General features: G+C 34.1%; 1 protein-coding gene across 11 annotated transcripts in view; it reads left to right on the top strand.

Moving 5' to 3' along the window:
* LOC145246120 (phosphatidylinositol 4-phosphate 5-kinase type-1 alpha-like) overlaps positions 1-19,094 on the top strand; it is a 397,047-nt gene that overhangs the window by 262,010 nt on the left and 115,943 nt on the right. For all 11 annotated transcript variants that reach the window (XM_080107962.1, XM_080107960.1, XM_080107967.1 and 8 more), the window contains exons 14-15: positions 3,521-3,691; positions 7,500-7,671. In XM_080107962.1, coding sequence (XP_079964088.1) covers positions 3,521-3,691; positions 7,500-7,671 — 343 coding nt within the window. The remainder of the gene's footprint in view (positions 1-3,520; positions 3,692-7,499; positions 7,672-19,094) is intronic.

Genomic DNA, 19,094 nt, shown 5'->3' with positions numbered 1-19,094 from the left:
TTTTTCTTTTTCCTTTTTCTTTTTCCTTTTTCTTTTTCCTTTTTCTTTTTCCTTTTTCTTTTTCCTTTTTCTTTTTCCTTTTTCTTTTTCCTTTTTCCTTTTCCTTTTTCCTTTTTCTTTTTCCTTTTTCTTTTTCCTTTTTCTTTTTCCTTTTTCTTTTTCCTTTTTCTTTTTCCTTATTCTTTTTCTTTATTCTTTTTTTTATTCTTTTTTTATTCTTTTTCTTAATTCTTTTTCTTAATTCTTTTTCTTAATTCTTTTTCTTAATTCTTTTAATTTTTTTTCTTAATTCTTTTTTCTTAATTCTTTTTTCTTAATTCTTTTTTCTTAATTCTTTTTTCTTAATTCTTTTTTCTTAATTCTTTTTTCTTAATTCTTTTTTTCTTAATTCTTTTTTTCTTAATTCTTTTTTTCTTAATTCTTTTTTTCTTAATTCTTTTTTCTTAATTCTTTTTCTTTTTTCTTAATTCTTTTTCTTTTTTCTTAATTCTTTGTCTTTTTTCTTAATTCTTTGTCTTTTTTCATAATTTTTTGTCTTTTTTCGTAATCCTTTGTCTTTTTTCGTAATCCTTTGTCTTTTTTCGTAATCCTTTGTCTTTTTTCGTAATTCTTTGTCTTTTTTCGTAATTCTTTGTCTTTTTTCGTAATTCTTTTTTTTGTCTTTTTCTTTCTTTTTCTTTTTCCTTTTTTCTTTATTTTTTTAAAATAAATTGCATTTTTAGAAAATGTCCTTGTGTTATGAAAACAACTTGAGAATTGTTTCCTAGTATTTTACCATCTGTTTCCACGTTTTTAAGATGATGAGTTAGATTATTTGTACTACTGTCCTCATCTTGGATGATGTCCTCAATCATCTTTAGACGCATCTTGTCAAATTCCAGACAGAAATCTGCACAAAATTTCCAACAGAACTCTTTATTTAATCCATGGAAGGTAATATACATTGGTTCCATCGGTTATAATTAAGTGGAAATTCTAAGTAATTCATGATTCGATTTTTATTATCGCCTGTACTGATGACTTCTTAGAACTCATTAGTACTTATTACTTTTATCCATTGCGCTACACTTTGAGAGTATACGTATATGGTTTGGTTGTTTTGTTTTACGGCATATCAACCCTTTTCTGGTTATTTAATGCCAAATCCAGTTATTTTGGAACTAGTATTCATGTTGCATCCAGTTATTTTGTAGAAGGTTTTTATTCTTCAAGCACTTTGTATCTTCAAGCTCTTGTTTGTAGTGTTTGGTTTTGTTGTTTTATAGATTTTATCATTTTTGTTCCCTGCCCTGCAGAACATGAATGAGTTTTGCAGTGTGAGAGGGAAAAAGGGTTACAATATTAATGTTTGGTACATTTTAAGTTAGGAAACTAGTTACGAAGTGGGAGAGATAGAAAAAGAAACGGGGAAAAAGAAAAAGTGGGTTGTTTTTGGTTTTGCAGAACATAATGAAGTTTTGCAAAAGGAAGTAGAAAAGAAAAAGCATCAATGTTAGGTGCATTTTGTGTTAGGAAGCCAATATCTTCAGACAGCCTGATCTGGTAACACCAGGAGAATATTATATATATATACACTGTGAGAATGATATAGTCCGAATAATAGGATTTTATTTGTTTTTGCAATTGATTAAGAATTCTATGCCTTCTCGCGTAGATGTGAGTTTACTTTGCCTTTAAAACTTTTCTCATTTTTACGTTTGAATTACATATTTTCATGTCAAATTATGGCGCTTGCGCACACATTTCAGATAAAAACATTAATACGTACTTATGTCCTATCAAAATTAGTATAAATTCCAAAATATTGTGAAAAAAAAAACCCAAAACACAATTGCCCACATTTACACATGCGTTAACACGTAGACACCCTGAATCCAACACGTAATAGCAGAGTACGTCACAAGAAACATAGGATAAGTAATAGCTCAACTCCTTATTTTGGCCTCTTGACTAAGAGGGATTGGACCTGGTAATTCATTCCTGTTTGTTCGTTTATACTTTTCTCAATAAACAAAAATATTTTGCGCAACATTAGTCATGGTGAAAGTAAATTTTTGCCAGAACAAATTTTCCGGGATAACTCTGGTTGCTTCCTTAGGGGCCATTATAAGGGTAAAATTGCTTCCAAATCGTTCGTTTGTTCATTTGTTCGCACTTTTCTCAATAACCACGCCTTGGATTTTTTAAAAATTTTGCAGAAACATTAGTCATGGTGAAAGTAAATTTTTCATTCGTGGAGGAGGACCCCGCATGCTTAGCTTGTTTTTGTAACAACGGCATTTATTTCCAGATACTTTCCTGAATAAAACATGGTTGTGCTCCTTCTCTCTGACCTCTGTCCTTGCGAACATCCTCTCTAACATGATCGTCTTCTCTAATGTGCTCTTTTTCCTTACTACAACCTCATTTCACATATGGCTCTGTATTTGCATAGAGCCGCAACATGTGTTCTGTTATAGATGTACAAGATGTACTTTTCAGAAAAAATCGTCAAAACTAGCAGTTGGAAATTTTCTATTTTTTTTCACAAATTTCATGGAAAACAAGAGAAATATGTCTATTTATCAAGTGGGAGGGAATTATTGATAGTGTTTTCAGCTAGACGAGTGTTTCTTGTGAAAGTTTGTCGAGGGAGGACCATAGATTTGAGCTCAGTCGAGCACTTGTCATGAAAATAATGATAAAGCAAACTCACAACATTTCTTTTGTCAGAAAGAGGTTGCAGGGAAGAGAAAAAGGCATCCCCTACGAGGCTATGAAGTCTATTTTGAACTCTGTCAAGGAAGGATAAGTCCTTTCTAGCAGCTCCTGCTCAGATGTGGCAACAGTACTCCATCCTTATTTCACTTATTTTGAGTTTGGTGTGAAAATAGTTTCCAACAAAACCCACAAGATTTTTGTTTAAAAATAATGTTTAAAATAAACAGCCATCATGCAAGTGCAAGTGTTCAAATGCAAATTCATGACAATGCATAATGTTTTCACCTGAAATGTTGTTTCCAAATTCACATTTTCTGCACAAGCATTAAAATCTATATATATAAAATATTTTTTATGGCAAGTATTTATTCCAAGAAATGCAGGATTCTGTCAAATTATAAATAGAAGAAACAAAATGCGTGTTATTTGGATTCATCGGATTACTGTTCTCATTTTGAGTGTCATTTTTACAACGTTTCGGCCGATGTAACCTCCCACCTTCTTCAGGTTACCTTGTTGAACTCTGGAATGTTTCTGTCAAAGTCAGGGAATGTTTCTGTTGAACTCAAGAATTTGGATGGAATTTCAAATGGAACTGTTTATTTACTTGACGGGGGTAGGATGCTCTTGTTCCATCAGCCATGACTGGATAAGTCATTTGCAATAAGAATAACCAATCCTCATCTTAAAAATTCAGAAATGTCAAAAACATGTACTTTTGATTATTCGACTTTCCAACTTCCAATGATTTCGGTAACAAAAAAAAAAATTCCAAATGTGCAAATTATTCTGAAATTGATTTTTTTCTGAATTCTTTCAGCCTTGAAGCATTCACCTTCAAAGAAGAAGAGTTCAACCTCAGGACGGCCACGTTTCCCTACAACAAGTGACTTAGCTGATGTTGGAGGGCAACATCATGGTTCGAAACATCCGCATCCAGAACGGGCCCAACGTACCATCAGTTTTTCAGATGAAAGTGGAAAGAAACCAAGTAAGTTTTTCATGTTTAGACATTTTTTTTATTTGTTATTTTCTGCTTTCTTTACCAGTCTCTCTCTCTCTCTCTCTCTCTCTCTCGTTTCCCTTCTTATTCTGTTTCTCTCTTATGCTCCCTTCTCCCTTTTTGCCTCTTACACTCCCTAGTTCTCTCTTTTACGCTCTATCGCTCGCTCTTTCTCTCTCTCACGCTCTATCGCTCGCTCTTTCTCACTCTCACGCTCTATCGCTCGCTCTTTCTCTCTCTCACGCTCTATCGCTCGCTCTTTCTCTCTCTCACGCTCTATCGCTCGCTCTTTCTCTCTCTCACGCTCTATCGCTCGCTCTTTCTCTCTCTCACGCTCTATCGCTCGCTCTTTCTCTCTCTCACGCTCTATCGCTCGCTCTTTCTCTCTCTCACGCTCTATCGCTCGCTCTTTCTCTCTCTCACGCTCTATCGCTCGCTCTTTCTCTCTCTCACGCTCTATCGCTCGCTCTTTCTCTCTCTCACGCTCTATCGCTCGCTCTTTCTCTCTCTCACGCTCTATCGCTCGCTCTTTCTCTCTCTCACGCTCTGTCGCTCGCTCTTTCTCTCTCTCACGCTCTGTCGCTCGCTCTTTCTCTCTCTCACGCTCTATCGCTCGCTCTTTCTCTCTCTCACGCTCTATCGCTCGCTCTTTCTCTCTCTCACGCTCTATCGCTCGCTCTTTCTCTCTCACGCTCTTTCTCTCTCTCACGCTCTTTCTCTCTCTCACGCTCTTTCTCTCTCTCACGCTCTTTCTCTCTCTCACGCTCTTTCTCTCTCTCACGCTCTTTCTCTCTCTCACGCTCTTTCTCTCTCTCACGCTCTTTCTCTCTCTCACGCTCTATCGCTCGCTTTCTCTGACGCTCGCTCTCTCTCTCTTCATCTAATAGATTATTTCAATTATTATGATTAGCAATAAATTATACAGATAAAATGGATGATGGTAAAATTGACGAACTGGATATGCTCATTTTTAATTCAGTTTGTTCTATAAAATTACAAGATGCCATCAATAAGCTTCCAGACTTTTTACATATGGACACTTTTTTTTATACTACACACACAAATCTCTAGTTCCCCTTGGAGTAATTTCCTCCGGCTGCAATGCACTTGTTGTACCGTTCCAACAACTTCTGGAAGGCCCCATTGAAGTCCTCTTCTGTGAGCATTTCAATAACTCTCGTCACAGCCTCTTTCATTTCCTTAATTGTCTGATAAGCCTCTAAGATTTTCCTTGAGCTTAGCGAATAACCAAAAGTAACAGGGAGCAAAGTCTGAACTATAGTGAGGGCGAGTAATTGTCTTGATACCTATTTTGACAAATTGTCTGCGACAACAATTGAATTGTGGACTGATGCATTTGCGCAAATCTTCTGCATCTTCAGTTTTTTGCGAATAATTGTGCACACAGTTCCCACACTGACAACAAACTGTGCACTTATTGTCTCTATAGACACACAATAGTCCTTATCCATGGAATTATTTGACCAATCAACTCTGGTGTTATGAATTCCTAACTCCTCACATATCTCTCAACATCTCTCACAGACTCCCTGCCTTCCTTGAATCTCTTATGCCACTCAAAGACTGATGCTTGATTCATGCAAGATGGTTCATAAGCAATCTGAAGCATTCCATATGTTTCTGTGACATTTTTTTCCAAGTTCAAAGAATTTTCTTGCATATCATTCTTCTGAGGTATCCTCACGTCTAAATTGCATTTTTGAAATTCACTGGCTGCAACAATCAAGCTTTAGTAGGATAAATTCCAATTCTTGCTGTAGCTGTTAATTTCGGCCTTAAATCATAAAGCTTGATCAGTCATCTCATAAGATGCAAAGCAATAACATACTGAATTTGTAAGAGTCTATGACAATTTTAAATGCCTGTACAAAAAAGTCTGGAAACTTATCGAAGGAACCTCATACTTTCACTTATTGATGTTGACAACTTTCATCAGGTCCCTTCTGTAAGTACCCCATTCTGAAAAAAAGAAAAGGATCCCACAAATGCATCTCGTGGTAAGACCTCAGTTTTGTGTCCTTAGGTCGTGTGGAAGCATTCATTAGTAACCATTGATTCTGGGTTTTTGTCTACAATTTCCCCTATATTAAAAAAAAAAAAAAATACAGAAAAAAAATTTGTATCGTATGCATACTCCTGACGAAACAAAAATATCATACTCTAAAAATCATGTAAATTAATCAAGTAGTTTTATTTTTATAAATAAAACATTTTTAAGTGATTGGTGGGAATTAATAGGCATTACAACATAAATCTAATAAGTTTGAATTATTGTTGACTTATCTTCGTGTTTTTGAGGTTTTTTTTCCAAACTTGCAGATGAGACAGATACTCATAAATTTGATTTTCTTATTTAAAAACTAGCGGGGGTACCCATTGCCTAGAGCAAAAAAAAAAAAAAAAGACGGGCTCAAACCTGTGACGCGAAGGCAAAAAAAGAAAAACTGACATCTTACCGCTACGCTACGACACGAGAGGAAGTGAAAAGCGTTCAAATTTATCGATGTCAATCAAAACGTTGACTTGCTAAGTGAATGAATTCACGCAGGCACAGAAATGCAGGTCTGGCTGCAGGCCAGTTAAGTTTCCGTTTTCTGCTGTTCCTCATGATGTTTGGAAAGACCAGCTCCCCACAAAAAGGAGGAGCTCTGGCAAAGAATGTAATCATTTTGCGCTGCTCTGCGATCTTGTCTTGGAAGAGATGCAATTTGAAACAATAGGGACGGACGGACGGACAGACAGACATAGTGAGCATTATAAATAATATTATTTACAACATATGCATCTATAATACAAATAAATCTATGAGATCGACAGCATACAATGCCATATGCACGAATAAATATGTGAAGAAGTTAAAAAACTTTAAATGATTGGATTCAGCATAAATAACGCAAAGACCAATCGATATGCTGTAGACTTGTAACTCTTACTTCACTTATTTTCTTCTTTAATCCTCACATTCCATGAGCAATAATTTGGTGCTTGTGCAAATTAGTGATGTTTTAAACCAACGCATTTCAAGTGAAAATGGTGTGTACTTGTGTGTCATGTTAAAATTAATATCAATTCCAAAAATTAAGAAAAATGATCTAGTAGATCTGTCGAATGTATTTTAAATAAAAAAAAAAAAAGGGGGGTATCCATAATCATATTCTGGCATTTTGTGTTTATTTGGTTGGTGCAAAAATAATGCTGTTTTTATATATATATATATATATATATATATATAAAAAAAAAATTATTTTTGCACCAACCTAATAAAAATGGCGGATTGTAAATATTTAATCAAAATGATCAATTGCAGTTATCTCCCCCTGAATCTTGCAAACTCTTCAAATTAAAATGCATGATAAAACTCTGTAAATTGATACACTTCAATGCATTTCATTTTTACTTGTAATTATTTTTCTACTGGATCTTTTTTTTTTTTTCTTGTAACTTTGTAGAATTTGTACTTTATGACACGCAAGTATGTAATGTTTTCACCTGGAAGGCGTTGGTTTTAAAACATCACTAACCTGTATCAGTACAGATGTTTCTGAATAAGGGGAAACAATTGCTGTTTTTTTGGGTTGGAATCTATGTATCAAACACTTTGGTCTTGAAGTAATTGTAATTTAAAAAAAAAATTTTTTTTTAGGATCAAGTAGCTTCATGCTTTGTCTGGAGTGATTTCCATGGAAAAAAATATATCTGATGATCCCCCTCTCCCCGTATAGCTAATCAATTTATTTGAACACATTTCTTATATTTTTATTCTTCATTTTCAAAGACATAGGAGGCAAACCGGATATTGTACCCGACAACCATGCCAGCCTGTACGCAGGAAGTCAATCTTCTCTTCGTGGTGGTGAATACACCTACACGAAGGATGGAGAAAGAAAGATGAGACCGTTTGATTCTTCTGGAAAAGTTGCAGATCATGGAGTAGGCGACCGCAAAAGGTGAGCTTTATCAAAACATGACTGTGAGCGAGGGAAGTAGGGGGGGGTGCGTAGTAAAACAACAGGAAATATGAGCGATGGCGAAACTCAAAGAAGGCAAAAATAATATTTCAGTAGAAACTTTTGAAAAAAAAACGTTTGTAGAAACTTTACAAAAACTATTGCTTCCTCTTCGTTATCGTAGCAAAATTTGAAAATCTAAATATTGAACTCCAATTGAAACTAACGCTATCTACTGAATTGGCGTGTCACAGTAATGAAAATATCCAAAAATTACGAAAAATGATACGATAGAAAAATTATTAATGAAAACAGTTTTCGAAAACAATTAATGAAAATTGAGTTTTGCTAAATTGGCGAATGATTTTCAGTTTTCAGGAAATATTTACCTCCCTTTTGTTACAATTAGAACTCTCCATTTTTTTTGCAAAACTCAATTTTCACTATTTTTCTTATTAATTAATAATTTTCTACCCTCATTGTTTTTTGTAATTTTTGGATATGTTCATTACTGTGACATACTATTGGTTTCACTTGAAATTCAATAATTCATTTTTGAATTTTGCTACAATAGCAAAGAACCAAACAACAGGGTTCGCAGAAGCTTGAAAAGTCTGTGAATTTTGACTTATCTTGAAAAGGCTTTCTTTCTATTATTACCTTGAAAAGTTTTTGAAATTATGGAAAATTTCTTGAAAAGACCTTGAATATTGTATTCTTTATGTCCAGTAAAAATTTCTGTTGCAATATTAAAACTAAAATCGAGATAATTACTATTAAATTATTTTTTTAAGTATTAATAAAAACACCATTAAACTGTTTTTTAAGATTGAAAATAAAACAGAAATACATTTTTCTGAAATTACATATTATTATGGAAACAAGAGTTACGCCCCTTTATCACGAAACTATCTGATGTTTTGTATATAATAACATCGGGTAGTTTTATAAGGGGACGTAACTCTTGGATCCACAATACTGGAAATTTAAAATTTTAACGTAAAATGAACACAGCATAGACCAATCTACAACAGGGGAAAATAGCGTTTAATCACGCTTGGTTAGCCAAATATAAGAGAGTTAGGGAGGGTAAATATGATTTTTGACAGGCATAAATGAAAATGATTTTTCCTGTTGTCAATTAAGCTTTTTTTTTTTCTTTTTTTTTTGTGGGGAGGGTTTATTATATCATTGTTTATAGATCAAATTTTGTTTTGAAAATTTTAATTTTGTCTGGAGAATTTTAATTTTGTTTGAAAAACTTTGAAAAGCCTTGGAAAGGGACATTGAAAATCTGTACATACCCTGTAATTGTGTGCGTGTATTGGTGCTCATGGTATTTCAGGATCTAAAGATTTGAAGCAGAATTTAAATTTGGCGATATTAAATTTTTTTTTTTTTTTTCCCATCGCCCTGGTCCTGGATATGACCTTAAACTATATCCAGTGGTGAGGCCCCAGCTTGCGGGCTTTGGGGAGTGTGGAGCCACCCTTTAATTGCCATTGCTCCCAGGTCCACTCTGACCCGGAGTGGTAGTACCTGTTAGGGTCCCAACTATGAGTTAAATAGAAACCGACTTGAAAACAACAAATATATTCTATTAAAAAAATTTTTCTTCAAAATCTTTGGATTCGGCATTAAATAACCTGAAAAGGGTTGATATGCCGTAAAACAAAACCACCAACCCATCACCCTATTTCAAATTTGTGTACGTAGGCCACCATTAGTGGGTTGTTTCTCTTGTACCAAATGATTATAACCACCATTTTGTTTTTTACTTAGATCGTTTCAAACGAATATAAATGATTGCGTGCTAAAATTAAAATTTTTATTTTATATTTTTTTTCTTTAGTTATCATTTCATTTATTTCAGTAAATTTTATCAAAAATTTTCCCTGAAAAAGATTTTATGACCTTTTTTTTTTTTTATCTTAATTATAACTTTTATGTAGGAAAGTTTATTGATAGCCGTCCACAACCATGAATTTAGAATAGGAGCGTGTGAGCTAGAAAATTCAATATAACGTGTCCATGTATTGACTTTTTGTATCGATTTGCAAACTTGAAATATTTGAAACTGACATTTAAAATAATAAAACCTTTTATTCGTAACTTTGTAGTAAACACAAAACAAAATCTCACTCGTATTGATAAACATTATTTTTGTAATTTTGATACCAATTTATGGTGCTTGTTTAGCTTTGCACTTGTTTAGCAAAACAAAAACCAAAGAAAAACATTTATGCTCAACCTACTTTGCTTCCAAAATTCACGAAAATTAATCAAACGGTTTTAAGAAAACCAAATTTTGTCATTTTTAGCAGCCATTGATGGATGGTTCTTCTGGAGAGATTATTAAAGGGAGGTAATCAGGGATGAATTTTTAGCGATTAAGTATTTTTAGCAATCGTTGATGAGCCCTTGCTCCTGAAGAGATTGTTTAAAGGGGAGTTAACCAGGGATGAATTTCGAATTCAACCAAATTTTGCAACTGGTTTTTCTTGCATCGAGCAAGTCATAAAATTTTGATTCTCTTAAATAAAAAATAAAAAATCTACTAAATCAAATTACATGATTTTTGAAATATGCCATCTCTGTTCTGTGGCTGGTACATGCAGCATAAGGACTTTCCTGTATTTTCTTTACTTAAAATGTTAAATTTTAAGTTCAAATCTAAAGAAACCGTCAATTTATATTTTAAATGTAGCCATACAGTAAAGAAAGAAATCAATTTGCCATTTCACTTTCAATTTAGAAATCTATCACAACTTTAAATCAAGTCAAGCTTATGAAGAAAGGGTTGGGCCCACATCTATTCTAATAGTCATATTCCTGTCTGTTTGTTCACAACTTGATTTTTTTTTTTTTTTTTTTTTTCTTTTTTTTCTTTTCTTTTTTTTTTCTTTTTTTTTTCTTTTTTTTTTCTTTTTTTTTTCTTTTTTTTTTTCTTTTTTTTTTTTACTTGGGAGTCACCACTTATCAAGGCCCGAAGGCCACTCGACGGTAAAAGTTAATGGATGACTGAATGGTGGCAACAATGGCTCAACAAGAATTTGTTTACATTAGATTTGAAGGCTACTAAATTGTATTCAAACGGGAAGCAAAAGCTACACTGTTTCACAAATTAATTTTCATACTGAAAACTGACTTATATACGCTTTTATTCCAATTTGATATATATATATATATATATATATATATTGAAAAGAAATTTACATTGAATGAGTACCCTCATTTGCATATTAGATTAAAGAAAATTTATTTTAATAATTATCTTAATGTTATTTGTTGTAATAGAATCGTCTTAATTGTTCTATTTAGAAATGTTATTTAAAGTTGATTTAATTTATATTATTTTCACTTCTGTTGCATTTAAAATTGGAAGTAATTTTATTTAAGCGTTTGAGTTATTTTTCGTCCAAACTATGAAAGTTACTTTGCATTTTCATAGACCAAGATGAATGTGTCTTATGTTTCTCTAAATCCAACATGTGGTCACATTTCATAATAACTTAGAATATTTGGTGTATCTTAAATAGTATGTGACTAATCCCCGCACCTATTATGGCTTGATGAGACACCGCTGGGTATATACAGCTAGCGCTAAATATATTTTTCCGGTAAAACAATGTTGGAAAACAAAAAAAACTATTATAACATCAAGGATGTGATGCGTATTTCATTTTTATCTATTATTTTTTTACATGGAGGTCACCACTTTTTAAGGCCCGGAAGCCACTCGGGGATAAGGGTTATTGTGTGTACACTAATCAATGGGATAGTATTGTAGTAATCATTAGCATTGGAGATTTGATAAAGTGTCTTACTTAAGGGGGCGATTCATCAGGAATTTGTTTATGTTGGACTTGAAGATGTCCAAGTTGTAGTCAGGTGGGAAACAGGCAAACGGGAGAGAGTTCCACATGCATGCACTTCTAAGATATAAGCTTTGTTCATGGAATCTATGTTTTGATTTAGGCACAGATAAAGTGAGGAAAATTACTGACAGTGGTTTCAGCTAGATGGTTGTTTATCATGAAAGATTGGCGAGGGGGGACTAGAGATTGGAGCTTGGACGAGCACTTGCCATGGAAATAACGATTATTAAAAGTATTATATTTTTTTATATTATATATATTTGTATATACTAGCAGAACTCGTGGAAATTTCATGGCAGTTGAAAATTTTAAAAACACATGAATAAAATAAAACAAAGGATGACAAATTTAAAACAATTTTTTAGCAAATTATTTTTTAATGTTTTAAAGCTAAAATAATTAATTATAAAAAATTACATTTGTTTCAATGAAAATTCAACACATTTTTTTTTTGTTTGTTTTTTGATTAATTTTTTAATATAAATTATAAAGGAACTGGTGTCAATTTAATTGCATAATTTTTTTAATTTTAGAAAGAAATTATAATTAAAAAAACAAACTTAGACTCCTCAACATGACCTTTTTAATCTATATATCTATAAAAGTGAAAGTGTCTGTGTGTGTCTGTGTGTATATTTCCGTACACAATATTTCTGTCAATTTTCAGTCTACAGACTCGAAATTTAATATATAGAGTACTGAGATTTGGGAAAATCTTTGTAATCCATTTTCAGCCAGAAATTTGTCTGTTAAGGAATCAAAGTTCAACGATTTGACCTTTGAAAACTCTACCAAACTCCTCTGCCAATTTTGGGTCTAAACACTTGAAATTTTAGATGTAGGTTCCTTGGACATGGATCTAAATTAACTTGATTTAAGCCCAAAACAATAAATGGTAAGTGATCATAATAGGGGCCAGAGTTAAAAAAAATTGACCGCTTTTTTTTTTGCTCAACATACATCTCCAAACACCCGGGCAACGCGGGGCTGAAATGTTAGTTATAAAATAAAATAGCCAATTTAAAACCGTAAACAGACAGCCATATTTTTTTTATTAAGTTGTCGGAGAGGAAATAGTCTTAATGATGTTTAACTGATAGGCAGTTACTATGAAGACAGTTAATTCGTTTCTCATTAATTAATATTAGTGATGATGGGTTTTTTTTCTGACACTGAATGTAAGGACAAGTAAATTTATATTTAGATTATATATATATATTATATTAAAATTATATTAAAATATGTATACATATTATATTAAAATTATATTAAAATATATATACATATTAAATTAAAATTATATTAAAATATATATACATATTATATTAAAATTATATTAAAATATATATACATATTATATTAAAATTATATTAAAATATATATACATATTATATTAAAATTATATTAAAATATATACATATTATATTAAAATTATATTAAAATATATATACATATTATATTAAAATTATATTAAAATATGTATACATATTATATTAAAATTATATTAAAATATGTATACATATTATATTAAAATTATATTAAAATATGTATACATATTATATTAAAATTATATTAAAATATGTATACATATTATATTAAAATTATATTAAAATATATATACATATTATATTAAAATTATATTAAAATATGCATACATATTATATTAAAATTATATTAAAATATGTATACATATTATATTAAAATTATATTAAAATATGTATACATATTATATTAAAATTATATTAAAATATGTATACATATTATATTAAAATTATATTAAAATATGTATACATATTATATTAAAATTATATTAAAATATGTATGCATATTATATTAAAATTATATTAAAATATGTATGCATATTATATTAAAATTATATTAAAATATATATACATATTATATTTAAATTATATTAAAATATATATACATATTATATTAAAATTATATTAAAATACTAGCAAAGATACCCGTGCTTCGCACGGAGCTTTGTTGCGCACTCGGGTACCAAAATCTGTGGGCACCTTTCCAGTAAGTTGATGTTGTAAGAGCAACGATTGCATAAGGTGATTAACATTTTAACTACCTCTTGTAGTGACTGAAATTCAATCAGGAACTTCACAAAACATTTTCATCAAAAAGGAAGGTTACTTGATGTTACATAGTAAATTTTTCATTGAAGTAATTTTCAACTCTTGCTTAAATTTTATCTTGCACATTCAATACTAAAAACTTACCACAATCAGATCATGTCAGTTTTTCCTCATATCCATTTCTCGAACTTTTCACTGAAGAGCCTCAGGGTAAACTACATTTCTGCTGCTTTGATTTGGAGCCAGAATGTAGAGTTTTTCTGAACTTCCTGTCCGGCTGATGGAGACGTAGAACATACCGTGACTGAAGCAGTCTGATGTCAAGTCTACGCCAATGGTGTTAAATGTCTGACCTTGACTTTTGTTTATGCTCATTGCAAAACACACCTTCACAGGAAATTGGAGTCTCCGGAATTTAAATGGAAGTTCTGAGTCCGATGGAACTAAGGGGATCCTTGGCAGTAGAACGGTTTCGCCTTTGTAGGGACCACAGGAAATGGTGGCCTCAAGTACATTGGTGTGCAATCTGGTGATAACACATCTGGTTCCGTTTGTTGTTTTTGGCGGTTCCAAGGATCGAAGAATCATGATTGGCGATCCAATTTTGAGATTTAAAATGTGTGGAGGCATTCCAGATATCTCCAAAGAGTTTAAAAACTCCACAGGGTAGTGAACAGCTTCATATTCATTAGTAGCCGAATCAACTGACTTGTATTGCTTTGTGTCTCCTGGAAATTCATCCATTATTGAATTGTTCAAATGATTCACATTGCTGTTTAATGGCGAAATAATAGCCCTCTCAGCAAGCCAATCCGGTGATTTTCCATTGTTTTGCAGGTCTGGGTACACTTTGTCTTTCAGTTGCTTCTGATTACCGACACATTTACCAAGCGCAGTTGGAATCTTAATTGTGTCAGGTGAAGAAGTGATAGGAAACTGACCATTACCGATTTGGAGAAGCAATTTTGAGAAGTCTGCTGCAGCTGTGTTATCAGAGATATAGGCTCTCATATTAGTAGTCAGTCTCTTCACTATAACGTGCCTCCAGAGATAGGATTGTTTCAAACTTGCATTGACAATGTTAGCCCTTGTGCCATTTTTAACCACTGGGAGGATTTGACGGAAATCACCGCAAAATAAGGTTGGAATGCCACCCATGGGATTCTTGTTTCCTGTGATGTCTTGCAGTGTTCGGTCAATTGCTTCATAAGCACTCTTGTGCGTCATTGGGGCTTCGTCTACAATGATTGCAGAGGTGTCTCTAATTACATTTGCCAAGGCTGAGTTACCAGTAATTTTGCGAACTGGCTGATCCATTCGATGAGTATCCAAGGGTACTTTAAAAGTGCTGTGAAGAGTGCGGCCACCTTGTAGTAGAGTAGCAGCAATGCCACTGGATGCTGTTGCAAGCACAATCTTTCTCATGGATCTAATCTTTGCAAGGATCAAATTGATTACAAAAGTCTTGCCCGTACCACCTGGAGCATCAAGAAACATCATGTTTTTGTTCATTTCACCTTGTGCTTCCAACATTGCCATGAATGAATTGTAAACTTCTCTTTGAGAATCGGTCAGTTTTTCTTGCATATTTTCTGCTTGTAGGGAAAGTTCTTCAAGATTATAAGTAACTTCACGTTGATACTCTCTCGCGAGTCTTTCATCTCTCCCTTGCGTTGGTGCAGGTAATCCATAGCTTGCCAATGGTTGATCGCACATAAGGAGAACTTTTTCTTCAATTAGACAAAGAGTTTTATTGTAGATGTCCTCATTAAAATCTGCTTCTGGATTGTTAACTTCTTGCCTGTATCTGTGAAGAATGTCTTCAGATATTACATCACGAAAAGCCATCCAGATCTCAAGAGGATTTCTTGGCTCACAGGCTGTTAAAATTATCACAAATAGGCTTCGCAAATTTGAAGGTGATTGAGTGGCACTTGCCTCTCCTACTGCTTGATGCAAGTGATGGTCATTTTCTAGAAGGCCTCGAGCAAGGCACGCTGCTCTGTATGTTTCAAACACCTGACCATTGTATGCTCGCAAATCTTGAAATGAAGTTGGACCAGCAACCTCATTGAGCAACAGGCGTAAGAAATAACACTCCCCTGCTTTTGGACTAATCGTGTAGATTCTCCCAATGCATGGTGCCTTCCATACATCATCATTTTCAGTACCTTCAACTTGTACCCCACGCATTCTTCTCATCCATTTCTTTGTCGATTTGTTCCAAGTGTAGAACTCAGGGACTTCTACGTATTTGAGACCCCTTGCAAAGTCATCCTCATGGCAGAGTTGAAAAAATGCTGTCAAAGTTGTGGCAGGCGGTGGACCTTGGGCTCGTTCCAGAGCAGTATCAGCTGAGAACATGACACGCTGCCCATTTTCAAGATGAACAGAAAGTTGTACAATTGGGGGGAAATGTTCATGGATGGGATGTTCCAATATCCTCCAGGCCGCCTCTGAACTGCCGACATACCTTGCATTCTGGAACTGCTGGATCTCATCCACAATGTGACTTTGTACTTGGCCTTGTTGGTTAGCTGCTCCATCAGGTCTTTGTAGTTCAAACACTGCTTGATCACATCCTTTATTCACGTATTTGAGGACATATTTGATGCTTTGGATCGAGCTGCAAATTTCTACGTTAATGTGAGTGTTGAACTGCTGAAGGAGGACCTTGTTGTACGGAACAATCCACTGGTTTGTTATTTCTTGATTAACATACCGACCATTTCTCTTCATCCTTATTGTACCAGTCTGGCCTCCATCTTCTGGTTTTCTTCGCCTGTACTTGGGGTAAGAGTCTTGGCCTTGCTCGGTACACTGAAGAAATTCTTTTGGGTATTTTTTGGAACATTTGTTGTCAATCATACATGGACAATTTGGATTAAATGGTCCACAAGGTCCATGCACCATATGTGCCATCACTTTAGCATGAAGATCAGAATCTTCCTCTTTGTCAGGGATCTCTGCAGATATGCAGAGATCCATTTTTTCTGGTAGAAGTTTGTCCTCTGGGGCCTGCCAGGTGAGGATGTGTGCATGCGGCAGTCCTCTTTTTTGATATTCAATACTGTACAGGAAAGCCCTCAACCTGCCAAATCCTCCCTTTTTAATAAATTCAAGTAACTTTTTTAGCTTCTGCCTGAAAACCCTGGCAACAATATCTGGACGATCCTGAGGGTCTTGCCCTTGAAGACAATTTTCTGTAATTTCTGTCCACTTTGGATTTGTTGTGAACGTGATGAAGAGGTTGGCTCGGCCCATTCACCGAACATATGCCATGGCATCACTTTGACGCTCAAACATGTATCGAGGGCCTCCTGTATAAGTTGCCGGAAGTACAACTCGTTGACCAAACTGTTCTGGATTCCCATCCTCCCTAAGAATTGAATCTCTCAAGTTGCTATAATTGTCAGCTCTCAGGGTCTGTTGCTCACGCCTCAGGAACTGTAAACGTTCTGTTTCAATCTTGCAGTACACATCCACCAGCCATTGTTGAAATAGCCTTCGGTACCAGAGAAAATAGTTTCCAGGCCGAGTCATTAAATGGTACAAATAAAATTGCTGTTGGGTAACTTTTCGCCCATTGGATGCCTTCATGTAGATGTTGTAAGATGGAGAACCATAGGGTTACATTAACGGGTACATTAAAGTATCGTAGAGGGGATGTAGTTCGGAGATCCGTTTTAATGTATCATTTCTAAAACGCAAGACAATATCCCGGTTAGCTGTTGGTTCATTCTCCATTAATATTCCAATCTCATACGTTGTTGTTGGAGCATTGAATCGCCGTGGATGCTCTTCTTGCGGCCTTCGGTCTTCCCTTATGACAACTTTATGTTCTACCAAGTGTTCTTCTTCAATCCTCTCCTTTGTTGTTTTCAGCTGACAAATGAAGCTGTTGTTCTCATGTAAAAATTCAGTCAGACTTTGGAGAATGTCTCTATTGAGTCTACTGTCACGTCCCCGATTATGTAGTTCCTCTTCCAGACTATCCAAGAAGTAGACTTGAATAAACTTTGCTGTTTCATCTTCAGGTGGTAAAAGACTCCCAATCTGGTAGCAAACCTGGCCTCGAATTCTAAAAGAAGGATTCCACCCATGTACTGCCGCAATTTTGTGACCAAATGATGTCATTGCAAAACAATTGTTATAACTGCGTAGATTTTGCAGAAAATCTTTAGAGATGGGACCATTGCCGGAGAGCAAATCTTGAAGCAACTGAGGCAGTGGTGGAAAGCTATCAAGCACAACTTTGCCAGAAGAACAACAACAACCAGGGGTTTCTCCTTTAAATTTTACAGCTGAGCAATGTTGACATACTTTGTCCATTTTTCCTATATCAGCTGTAGTGAGAGTCATTTTTGTTGTAGAGCAATCCTTTTCTATTGCAGTGTTCTATTTCATGGTGTCTCAAAGCAGTCATTCGTTGTCTAGCTGCCTCGTTTTCTGTCAATTGCTGGGGCAAAGTCATACTCTCTCTCCATGCAGCCTCTCGTTGTTGCCCTTGGTATAGGCGAAAGCTTCGTTGGGTTTCCGATTCATTCTGATGTCGTTGAGCCACTCTCAACTGACCTTGTGTACGTCTACTTACCTCATATAATTCATTCGATCGTAATATTGCTTCTCTTTCCAGTGCATATCTTTGCCTTTCTTGAATTTCATCTTGTGATGAATTTAACCGCCTTACAGCATGTCTAGTTCTGTCAGCTTCACGTTAGGTTTCTCTTTCCAAATCTGACAGTCTTGCTCTCCTTTCTCTTTGACGTATCCTGTTAAGTTCTAGACGTCTTTCTCTATCTGAATTGTTTTCATTGGAGCGAATTGCAGCAACTCTTAGTCTATTAGCTTCCAATCTTTCCATTCTTTCTTCCTCACTTTCGTTTCTACTTCGTTTGGGTGGCATAATTTCGGTTTTAAACGGAATTGTTTAACGATATTAATGATTGTAAATTAATTAAGCGTAAAGGAAATGTATACTAACTGAAATGGACGAACTATAAATAATATTTCTGAATAGTACAATTATAAACAATTATATTGTACCTATTTACTATGCCTCCCCACGGGACAGAGTTAGACACCAGGGTCGTTTTTTAACGTGGAGAAAAGGTACAAAAATAAAAATTGTCTCAGTCGTGAAGGATTTCTCCTCCACCGAAAGAGAACAAGAAATAGAAGTGCAGCATCTGAAGAACAGATGCTACACTTTGATCTTGACCAATTATATTGTAGCAAAAATGAATAAAAGCGACCTACTTGTGACTCATTACTTCCGGGTGTAAACATCACAGTCTAAAAGTAATAATTGAAAAAAAAAAAAAGTAAATGTAAAATAAATGTAATACCAACTCAGGTTAACTAATATATGTAAACAGTACAATTAAAACAGTTTTATTAAAACAAATAATTACTAAGATCTAGGTAATTGTTAGTCTCATTGTTATGGTTTTAA

Source organism: Euprymna scolopes, chromosome 23, assembly GCF_053919585.1.
Source record: "Euprymna scolopes isolate OS-2025 chromosome 23, ASM5391958v1, whole genome shotgun sequence".
Classification (NCBI taxonomy): domain Eukaryota; kingdom Metazoa; phylum Mollusca; class Cephalopoda; order Sepiida; family Sepiolidae; genus Euprymna; species Euprymna scolopes.
Note: the sequence above shows the minus strand (reverse complement) of the source record. Positions and strands in the feature narration are given on the sequence as shown.